Genomic DNA, 12582 nt, shown 5'->3' with positions numbered 1-12582 from the left:
AATGTCTAACACTACAAAACTGAATTCTATAACGAAACAATTGCACATTTTTCTTTAATAAAAGATGAAAAACAGGTGAAACTGTAAAGAACATTATATTCTTTTAAGTAAAATCATGCAACAGCACTTATTAGAAGCTTGCTTATTTATTATTATATAGTCATAGCTTTTATGACAATATAAACACAAAGAATTACTAAAATATTGACGATTAAAACAAATTACAGCCAGTAAAAAGGCTTCCTCCTGACCTTAACAGGCAATCCACAAAGTTTGAGAGCACCAGAAAAAGGGAAAAAATTTTGAGTTCCTCCTACTGGAGTAAGGGACAAAAGGCATCCATAGAATATGTGTTTATAATGTATAGATCCATAATCTCCATATTTATGTATCCACATCCAATTCTTATCTAAGAAATAATTTTTATCAAAACATTACTTAATCATAATAATGTGACCAGTTCTCTTCCGATAATCTCACAGAACATTTATGGATACATGTACAAAAAAGTTAAGAAGTGTTTTTATTCCTTGGTCCTGTCCACAGATCCTGATAAACTAGTTTTCATAGACAGGACGACTATATTTTATGGTCACCAACCAGAACACACATGGGCATATTAATGTGCCATTTATATCTTTATAGACATGTAGGAGCATAATACAGTGCAGAGCATTTCCTGAGTCTGTTTGAAGTTTCTGTGCAATGTCACCTCCCCTCCTCACTGCCAGTCTCCTGCAAACCCATGATTATGCATTACACAGATAGAAACAACAGTCAAACTAATTGTGTAATACATTAGAAAACATGTTCCTCCTCAGGATTATAATGCACTATTATAGTGGTGCATAGTGGTTTGGCTAGCAAGCTATCGACGTCTTTTCCTCGTTCTTCCATATGAATTACACACCACAGGGCTGGCACACATGAACAGCAACACTTGGAAGAAAATCTGATTTATAAGCCTGCTGTTCCCAAGTTCAGGCCTGACAGGGACACTGTGCAAGCAAATGCCAGCGAGATACTTAAAATAGGGTATCCACTTGGGAAGAGATTAAGTGATTAAGTTCAATGTTGCTGCCAGCTGCTAGTAGCAATTTGAAGGACTAGAGATAGGTTTATGAACTCAATTCAGGACTTTTTCCCACTTCCCTGATTTTTCACTACAATTTGTTCTAAGCTGCTCAGCAGATAACTGAAAATGCCCCAGTGTCTCCACGTGAAACATCAGTTTCCTAAGGGACTGTGACTCTATCAAAATTTGATTTTGCTGGTAATAGAAGCTAAGAGGCAAACAGATGCGAAATCAGAAAGTCCTATTTCACTGTCAGCAGCAGCATTTTGCACATTATACATAGTTGTCATCTGAGAACATACCAAACAACTTCGTATTTAAAAAAAAACCTTAACTTTCAAATACCTTTTGACATCCTTTAGCAATTTTTTTCATTAAGAACAATGACCCCACATTTTCATGCATGTGTTATACTGTAAAACCAACAACTCCTTCTTTCCTTTAACTCATCCATCATAATGTGAATTTTTAGGCAAAATATCTTAGGTCACACATAATGGATTCTGACATAAAGGGGAAAAACCCTGCAGGAATTAAGTATTCCAGCATCATTCACTGCATACATGCTGTACCAGTCTACTTTTGTCATTTCCAGTTACCTCTATTTCAAATTCCATTTCTTTCAAATTTCAGATGCTAAACAGAACCCTGTTAACATGTTAGCTTTCATATATTGCCACAAGTCTAGAAAAACCCATACAACATAAATTTTAATATAATTTTGTTTGCCTACTCTTTTTGTTACTCTTAACAAGTATAGCTTTGCAACTTTCCCATAGTAGTTTTGCTGTTATACAAAACCCTCATACAGGTTTTGGTTCATAAGAAGCTGCAACTCTCCACTCACAAATATTCGGAAAGCGACAAGGTCACAAATCGACAAGCAGCCTGATTTCTTCCTCTTTAATATTATCTAGAAATATAAGAAGTCTGGCACAGAAAACCTCACACCAAAACAAGTCTGTAGGAAAAGTTTAGCCAGTGTTATCACTGATCCAGGGGAGAAAATGCATTTGCTCTCACCCCAGAGGATACCCAGATGCCAACAGCACTAGAGTCTAAGTAACTAGACAAAGTTCTACTAAAATGTATCAAACATCTTCGAAGGTAATCACAGTAAAAAGAAAATCAGTCAGCTAGAGAGGACATGAAAAAGATAATTAAGTAATTTGGTAACTTGACTACAATTATTTTTTCTAGTTACATTAAGGAAAGTGATTTAAAAGTGCTCCCATATCTCCAGAAGCTCTTACACATCCTAAATCTTCAAAAACAATGATTAATGCATTCTTTCAAAAAGGACAGAACTTTAACATACATAAAACTTGGCATGGGATTTGCTTACTCCATAGTTGAAGTTCAGGAAGAGACCTGACAGTGAGTGAACAACATAATGATACGTATTTTTAAATTACTGCTTAAGGAGTAGTTATAGTAATCAAAAGTGCATTCACACCACCTCTAGCATCTCCTTCGTCACCTTTTTAATAAGAGTAATTCTTTACCCTTCTCTTCTTTAAATTAAACTTACTAACTAGACACCTAAAGCATCTCACTCCATAGTAAATTAAGAAAGTATTGTAACTGACACTATTTATACAAGCTACCAACATAAATTGAATTTCAAACAATAAAACCTTACAAGCTAGGATTTCACCTGCCATCTTCCTGGACACATTACAAAGGGCAGCTTTGGGTTATCCTTGGATCACTTAGAGCTTTCTTCTCCCTCTTAATGCTTTCATCATGAACTTACCTCTGATAGATGAACTTCAGCAGCTCTCCTTAAGTGAAAGGCTTTGCCTTCTGTACCATTACATTTCATCCAATCTGAATTATTTCAACTCACTCATCATTTTCTCCACAACATCCTATAATTCTCCATCTTAACTAATGTCATGTTGTTAAGTCACTGGTATTCTCCTTCTCTGTGACTTCTCTGTGACTAATTGCTCAAATTATTTATTAAAAAACAAACATGAACCAAACCATAGTTTCAATAGGAAGCCCTAAGCAACCAGGCTTTATCAGGCAATCCTGAGCAATGCAATTGCACATTAAATGAGACAAACCACAAACTGAATGTTTGTAAAGTGTTTGTTTCACTGTAGCTTTCTAGATTTAAATTGAAGGCTGCAAAAGACACTCTTTCAGATGGACTATATTTCCAGCAGTCTGAAATAAGCCCACTGAATTGTCAAATGTCAATCATCAAATGACCAAAACAGGAAACATTATTATATCAAGCTGAAAATCCATAAACCCTACCTGCTTTTCCTTTCAATGAGAATAGCCATGTAAGAAGCAGGTAAAGCTGCACCAAAGCCAGGAGACCAAAAGTAGAATTTTCCAAGTATCTTCCTGAAAAAGTAATTTATACACATATTACATGCAAATGGAACATTCATGCACCACATTTTATCTGTATTATAAAACTATGAAAGATTTATTAATTTTGTCTTCTTATATTAATCTGTACTTACTAATAAACACTGATCATATTTTTACGGTTGGATAATTCTCAGAGGAATTCCCAAAGGGCTTCGTAAACATTAAACACCTGAAACAATTCACTAATGTATTCATTTCACTTAAATGGTTACATTTCTTCCAGGAAATCAGTGTCTTCCACAACATTTTTGAAAAGTTGCAGATACCAATAACAGAAGAATCTTTTAAAAGACCTTATAGCCACTCATCTCTTTGCTACTTGTCCAAATACAAGTGGGATTTTCAGGAAGATCTACCCTGTGGAACATAGTAATGCAATCAGGTGAGAGAAAAATCATACCAAGTAATTATCATACACTCCACACTCCAAACACACACTTAGAGTAATACAAGGAATCAGTCTGTACATTGCAGGTGGAAGCAAGAGTGAATTCCCAGTCCTATTAAGCTGGGAAAGCTCTAATTTTTGGCAGCTAGATCTGGATTTCTTTTAGAGTCCACACAATTTCAACTATCCAAATTCCTTCAACAATACAACTTCAAAAAAAATAATAGTTACACAAATGGCAATATCTAAGCAAATCTTTCCATAAATTGGTCACTATTAAAAGAAGAAAGCCAACCTGCATATCATACACAATGTCACCCACCATGTTTGGTCTGCTCAGGAGACCTGCACCTTCAAACTTACTCAGGTTGATCACAATAATAGCACAATAATAAACATACTTCAATTTTACCAATGCTGCTCAGCTGACAAGCACTATCAGTGGGAAAACAAAGCATTACAATGGAGTCTACCCTTGTAAAAACACAGCAAAAAAATATGCACACAAAATGGCAAACACACACAGAGTAGAAGAGGACATTTTCTTAGACAAAATTTCATATTGACAACACAGAAGAGAGAATAAAGATGATAAATCAACACCATCTGATTAGCTCACTTTCATTCTTGCTGTCAAAGGCATGAGCAGCCTCATTTCATACTTCTGTAAAAATAACATTAGCAGTGAGCAATGCCAGCTTATGTTCGTAAGTGAAAAGAGAGCCAGTGTATCAGCAGCAAGTGATGTAATGGCAATTACACACACTGCTCATTCCCACGGCTGCAAAAGGATAATTTCTCAGGATGACAATGCCAAATGCTGCAGGAGCTAAAGTTCATTATTAGGATTCTCTCGGAAAGTAATTACCGTATGAAGTTTCAGAAAAGTCATTTTAAGCATCTTAATAAGTATGAACACATCTTACCAGACACACCTGTTAAGTAACAGAACAAATGCCTTTTCTGTGGGAAAGAAACAGTAATTTGTTCTTTTGGCATGGCTTACAATCCTTTTACAAATGCTTGCATGTTTGGCTTGACAAGATTTCGGAAACAACAGTAACACATTTTACATTAAAAAGCCCAGTGGAAATAAAAATGTACAGTCACTAACTGAAATATTTAAACTTCTAAAGTAAATGAAAATTAGGTTTTGTTACTACTTGCATGGCTATTTTCCCATGTTCCATGGATAAAAATTGGAGTAAACTAGGAGTTCTTTCAGGTCATGCACCTAATTCTTCAATCTACAAGCTGGAGATGGACAAACTTAATTACTCTAGTTGACAGACTAACAGAACCATGTCTTCATCAGGTTTTACACGTAATTGAACTATAAATCTAAAAATCACACTTTCATTTAACAGATGCAATGCCTGTCAACACAGGAACCCAGCACTTCCATCTCAAACCCAGACAGATGTAGTCTTCTGGTTCTCAACAGAGGAAGAGATTACAATCCCCATCTGGACTGTCACACATCCGTAAGAGAGATCATCACCCTCACTGCTCTGCCAACACAGCAGCCTCTTCATAGACCCTAATTCACTACACAAAAAAAATAGAGCTAGAACAAAAAGTCAGTCAAGTTAGCTTGGCAATCTCTTCTAAAACAAGAGCATCTACCCACTGCCTAAGTCATTGTTGACATTGGATTTAGATATTTTTCAAATTTTACCCACTTGTGAAATGATGAGAGCATTAACAATGAATGAAATTATTTTAATTTCACATTAAGGTCTTACAACCTTGAGCATATTTGCATCAGTTTCAATTTTGGTAGTTTTTCCCAGCTGAAAGATATACAATAAATACGAGTTAACTTGTCCAGCTATAAACCCTTACTCCATTGCTTTGATCCAGAACTCCAGGAGGGTAAGAGCAATCAACTACATTGGCTTGCTGGACAATTCTGCTTCTGAGTTACTGCTGCTGCTATAACATACCTTTCAAGCAAAAACAGATAAAAAACCTGCAGCATACATCCTATTGTACAAATCTATCACATCCAATCTCTCATCATTACCTAGAACCAAATGAAGAGCATCTAGGTCTTCACAATCTCAATCTCTTTCCATGCTTGCAAATCAAGTCCAGAAATACTCAGGTCAGTTACGCAGAAACAGAGGTACTATATTTTCTTTGATGGTTTAAGATGTTTTTGCCCTAGATAACCACATAATATTATTCTTGCTCTCAGGGGTTACTGAAGGAAGTACACTGCATCACACAGCAGTAAACTCAAAAATTAATACAACTTCAGTCAAAACATTAAAAACATAAATATTAAAAAATACACAAATTGGTTAAAAATAAAGGACTGAAGTCTCACATTTTCATCCTCCATCAACCACCCAAGAGCAGGTGAAAGAAGCAAGTGTATATGGCTCAAGGTGCAAGACAAGTACACTAAATACAAGATATGAAGTACTTTTCAAGTGAATGACTTCTCAACATTCTGATCTTAGGAGAAACTCTTAAAAAACAGAGCTCAGCTTGCAAAGGTGTCATGTATTCATTCAGCTTCCTGGTGCGGTCTCATTTTTTCTCCAAACACCACTCACTCAGCTCCTTGACCATATTCAAGTGCTGAAGTGACTTGTTTAAAGAACCTACCCCTAACAATCCTCAAACACCTTCCTGAGAAACAGCAGCTAGTTTAAGGCCCATCCCTGAGTAAGGACAGTGCTGCCTTCTTACTTTGTACTTTTCTCTATCAAATTTCTTAAGTGATTTTGATCAACAGATCTTTCTGAAATGGATGAGAGTCAGTTTTAGATTTCTGTACCCTAAATAATCTTGTACAATCTCTCATACCAGTGTTCAGCCACTTTTCCAGACTCCTTAGGTATATCCAAAACAAAGGACATAACAGGAAGTTCACTGGCAACTTCTTTCTACTATGCAAACCAATTATTTATGCCTTTCGTATATATTAACTACTTGCTAATCATTTACTAATTCCTGGAAGACAGAGGACCTTTCTTCTTGACAAGTCCTAGCAAGCACTCCTGGCAAAGGCACTAGGGAATTCATGGAAAATATACGAAGTAGGTCATCACCAGGTATGTACTTGCTCTTCAAAGGATACAAGTTTGGAAAGTATTTCTTCTCTGACAATCATCCATTGTTTTCTGAAATGTCATTTAATAGCTCTTACATATCCTAATCACTTAATTGCTGAGGCTCTGAATTTCATTTTGGATGGAAAAGCCACAAAATTCCCACTATAACTGGACACTCATGTGCTTCAACAGGTACCATTACCATGGCTGCCTTAAACACTTGTTTGCCTCTGCTGGTGATTTCAGTTCACCAGTTCTGATCAGCACTCCAGCCAACAACTTTTTAGTTACGAGTCCTGCAATTGCAGGTGGAGGGCAGTGTGCAGAAACTGCCAGCAAGGATCCTGCTGCAGCTGTTTACTCCTTACGGGCATCTCTCTGCAAGAGAAAAAGCACAAACACCTTCCAAGATGCTGGCTGGTTATTGCGCAACACAGCTGCACGAATGGCAGGGTAAGCACTTACATGTGTCCCTTGTCACATTTAATCACTGGAATTGTCCTTTAGAGGGTTCTGATCTAGGTCAACCCAAACAATGCTTCAAGGAGACTCTGGAGGTCAGAACAGCTTTAGACAGCTATGATCCACATAGGTGAAACCGATGCCATGCCAGCTGGCTTCAGAGTAAGACATTAATCTCTTACCTACTTCACTGATAGCACAGTCACAGGTCTGCTAGATGGCTAATATCCTCTCTAAGAGGAACTGCTGAAAAACCATACAACTTAAAACCATACCAGCTTAATTTAGAGAATAACATTTAACTACAGCACTGGAGTAAAGCGCTGCATATTTACAGGTGAATACATGGCACAATAAGGAAGAGCACTCTGTAGTTCAGAGGAATAAAAATAAATCAATATTAACACAACCTAGATTGCTAGAAAACATCATATTCTTTAGAGCTAATTACTTATAGATTCACTTTGAACTTTGAGAATTATTTACTTGAAAAGCATTCCATGGCTCCTCAGCCAGCTCCTCTTCTTCTCTACCTTCTCCTTCAGCTTTGAAGGTAAGTTTAGAGGCCTCTAAACAGATTTAGAAGTAGGACATAAGGGGTTTATCTTTTAGAGGGGCTGGCAAGCGTGCTGTCAGTTAACTTTCAAACATTCAGTTACTGTAGGCTTTACATGTCTATGTGTAACATCTCTTGCAATATATGCATAATCATATTAACAAAAAGCAACTTTTAATTTTTAACTATCATGATAGTTACTTGAAATAAATGCTGGAAACAGAATTCAGAAGTGTCTTTTATGATCATTTTTCAGAGTGAGTCTATCTTACAGAATCCCAGAGGCTATGCTGGGACTTCCTTCATTTACAACTGAAAGGAGAAGTACAAACTTGGATGGCTGGATAAGTTCAGTATAATTAAAAGTTATCACAGCCTCTGCATCAGGAAAATAGAAATCAACATCAACTTAATTCAATTATTTCTAGGAAAGAAAGGTTAAGCTGTTTTAATTCTCCTCTAGAATCTATTTGAATTTCCTGCAACAATGTATTTTGAATCCCTAAAACAGAGAAAAAGAAGCAAAGCAGATACTTTGACTTGTTTACTCATTTAAAAGATTACCAAACTGAGGAAAAGTGATTTTTCGTATTCAAATGGTAAAACAAAAAATCAAGATGATTACTGTAACTTTTCTTATTTCAAGACATTACAAATAAGCCTATTACAAAAAGAGACAAGTTATTATACAAATTGAAAAGTTGCAAAAAAACAGCTTTACTAGGTTTCATTTTTAGGATAGTATACCAACCTTAGAATGCAAAAGCAAGCAATGTACAAGGTCCCATTTGCTGTCAGGAATGAAGTCGACTGTAAGATCTCAGGTAGCAATTTGTACAAATAATAGTCAAGTTTTCGTTTCCTGAGAATAGCTGCAACCTGAGGGAAGAAAAAAAATGGGGGACAAACCTTAATTCAGATAGGCACTTTTTGCACACTGTAAAGAAAAAGAAAAAAGGAAAATAAGGCATGTCCACTTAAGTAGTAAAAAAAAGCCTCTTAAAATTTATGAACATACTACAAAGATTTCCTTTGACCCTGTTCCAGCCATTACAATATTTATACCAGGAAATACATCAGGCAATATGAAATGGGAAGTATAGGAGGAATTTTATTGCCTTGTTACCATTGGCTATAATTGTCAGAAACATTGTCTGCCAGACATCAAAACTTTTAAGATGTGATACATCTACAAAGTTTTGTCTTCAAGACAATTGGACAAACACATGATTATCGTGAGAATATCATTAAAGCAATCCAAATACATGCCTTACACAGTGTCTGTGAAGTGGTGATGGTTTTTTAGGATTTTCTACTCCAATTGAATAACTGCAAGTCCTCAAAATGTTCACCATTTGCTAGGAGAACAACTCATTCCTGACATATTTTATGGAATTGGTATATTATCTAAAAAAATGCCTATAGCAGAAAACAGGCTCAATCTAAAAAATAAATCTTTTGTTCAATTTAATGTATGTCCCAGGTATTATAAATAGCTTACTTATGACTCAAACACTAAAGGTCCTCAAACTTTTTTTTGTCTACAGAAATTCTGCAACTAGCTAGCAGGAAGATGTAGCAAACCAGGCCTGTCTCAGAGGTACCCAGGGCTAAGACAAGAGGCAACAGACAAGCTCAAGTATGGAAAACTCTGGTTAGACCAAAAGAAAAAAACTTTTCATATGAGGGCGGCTGAATATTGGAAAATGACTGTGGACTCTCCAGCCCTGGAGACCTTGAAAGTTAACTAGAAAAGTCCTCAAGCAAACTCAGGGCCTCCCAAGGTCCATTCAGCCTCTGTGCTCTTACAGCTCCATAGAAGTATACTTCGAGTGCACCATGAGACAGATTCTATCCTTTTTTCAGTCTTACATCATTTTCTTTATCTGCCCTGATCTCCCCAGAAGTCTCAAAACTGGACAGAGCTTTTGGTCAATGCTTAGAGAAATTCCAAACAGAGCAAGTTTCACATTGCTGGTGCTGATGAGAAGATATCCTGTCAAATCCATACTGCCAACACATCCCAAAGTCTTGGTTGTGAGAGGGAGATATTCTTACCAAACACTGTCCACTGAACAGCAAGTAGATGTTTTACAATCAGAGATGGGCTGAGGACTCTAATAAAACTAACGACGGGTAAATTCTGCCAGAATCTTATCTTCAAAATGAAGCTAGCTAAGGATTAAGAAGAAATACATGCATGAACAGACCTCTGAAAACAGATTTACACATTAAAGTGTCAAGACTGCTTAATGCATAATGGATTAGGCAACAATGCAATCCAGATAATCTTTCTGCTGAAGGAAAGTCTTAATGTAGTCTAAACGTCGGATAACTAGATGCTACTCACTCGGCTATTGCTAGCATATTGTAGGAAGGACATGAACACTGGAACAAAATTACTATTTTTTTTTGTTGTTGTTTCAAGAACACAGCCCTTATAACTGTGAAGCCTTGCTCCCTCAGACCAAAGTGTAAGAAGTGCAATACTGAAAGATTAGTACCTTATAAATTAATGTCAAATCAAATTTTAAAATTTATTTCAGTAATGTCTCCAGCAAGTTTTAGAGTAATGTAAATTCATGCTTTCCCTTCTCTTTACTATCCTACTCCCAAAGGAAAAACAGAAAAAAACAGAAACAAAAACACACAAACCATTCCAAAGAAAAGTGCTCATGCTAATTGAAAGATAAGTATGTGTGAAAGAATAGAGCTTTACACCCACCAAAAAAAAAAACAAAACAAAACCAAAAAAAACCACCAAGAAGTTTAAAAAAGCTCAAAGTTTCTACCTGCTTTACAGACATCAACAAAGCTAAATACTGTGTAGGGCTGAAAGCAGGCAAGAGCAGACTATAGAGCTCTGATGTGATTACATGGAAAAAACACCAGATATTTCTGGATACCATTTTGCTGTCCCTATCAGTTCCACACATTTCAGAAAAGTATTATTAAAGTGCAGAAAGATTATGAAATCTGATGTCAATGCAGCAGTTCATGGCTCCCACTGGAATACACTTAAGTCAGCTGGGAGGACATTGTGATGAAAACCAAATTCTTACAATAAATGCACTGGTCAAGACTTAGCAGTGGATGTCAGTAGCAGAAAAAATGGAAGGAGAGAACATCAGGACATACAGTAGGTACCTCCTTGGCAAATTAATAATCTCCATGAAGATGCTAACAGATGCATTAAAAAAAAAAAACTGGTCAGTATTAATAAAGAAATAGCAAAAAAATATTTTCTATCATTAATATAGGATTCACACAACTGCATTTTGACTCTCCAACATCAAAACAGTAATTATAAATAATCAGTCCACCTTCAGGATACCTCAGTTTGTAGAATACCACTACTCAAGTCCTTTTTCTTTTTTAATTTAGTCTTTATACACAAATGTTAAGCCCCACAGACCTAAAAAAATCCGAATGTATTACTGTGCCCTAACCACAGAAGGAATATATGCAATTCCAACACATCTCTAAACAACAGCTACTACTGCAAGATTTGAGCTAGGCTATTGACGTTCCAGCAGAAAAAGAATGTGAGACTCAAACCCAAGCGTGATTTGAGGCACCAGCCAGGTCTGATTATTTTCATGATGTAATGCCTGCAAGTATTCATCATCCAACCGCAATAACCTCAGCTTCACCTCCAGTATCCTCAATTCTCACCTATATCCCTGAACTACGGATTCCACAAGAGGCACTGCACTCAAAGGATGGTTTGATTTAATGAATGCACTAATTGCCTGACCAACGTACAGTCGGACAGGTTACACAGCAGGCTAAAAATACCACAGGCTTTCTGCCAATTCTGCTGTCGTGTGTACAACATTTTTGTCTCTCCCTCCTCCCTCCCTAACCATGTCTTAAGTCTGTACAAAGTGTATGACTTCAAGGACTACCCCTCCATCAAAATTTGGTGGAATTAGACAACACATACTACACTGACTGATGCACAACCACCTCTCATTCCTTCACAATATCCAGCTGAAACCAACCACATCATAACAAATTTTGATTAAAGAAAAAGAGGAAAATAAAAAGAAAATAAGAAAAAAAATTTAAAACCCTTTAGAAATATGCAGACACTTGGTCAAATCTTTAGGAAAGCAGAGTTCAACAGCATTTATAAGTACAATTATCTGACATGTTGAGGCACCTTTAAAATGCAAATTTAGAGATTACCAATACAACTGTGCACATGGTTTATATAATCCATAGGCTGCAAGTCATTAAAAACCCAAGGAAAAATTTATAAATTAAGTCGCATGCTAAAAGCAAAGCAAACCCCACTATTTAAAACAGTAAATATCTCAGATGACTCAAATGGCAGGCAGAGTTACAAATACATGTCCGTTTTCTTCCATAATTATATTCAATTACTTACATGTTCTTTTAGAACTATTTGCAACTTTTTTACAAATTTTACAACAACATTACTCCTTTGTTTTATAAAAATTATTTTTAAGTGCTTTGGAGTAAGCTCAAATCTCAAAATGCCCTCAGGTAACACTTGGGTTTTGAAAGACACTTGCTCAAATAAGCAATTTGTTTCTCATGCATCCTCTGAACACTCAGATTTGTTTTTCCTCAATTAGCTTCTCCCTTCCTGATTTCACTTATTACAAAACCTGGCTTC

The 12582-nt window shown here is 36.2% G+C and overlaps 1 protein-coding gene across 1 annotated transcript in view; it reads right to left on the bottom strand.

Annotated features, from left to right (window-relative positions):
- Positions 1 to 12582, bottom strand: part of TMEM135 (transmembrane protein 135) — a 171375-nt gene that overhangs the window by 150749 nt on the left and 8044 nt on the right. The window contains 2 exon segments of the mRNA XM_033052529.1: positions 3344 to 3436; positions 8689 to 8816. Of these exon segments, the coding sequence (XP_032908420.1) occupies positions 3344 to 3436; positions 8689 to 8816 (221 nt within the window).

This window comes from Catharus ustulatus, chromosome 2, assembly GCF_009819885.2.
Source record: "Catharus ustulatus isolate bCatUst1 chromosome 2, bCatUst1.pri.v2, whole genome shotgun sequence".
NCBI classification, from domain to species: Eukaryota; Metazoa; Chordata; class Aves; order Passeriformes; family Turdidae; genus Catharus; species Catharus ustulatus.
Note: the sequence above shows the minus strand (reverse complement) of the source record. Positions and strands in the feature narration are given on the sequence as shown.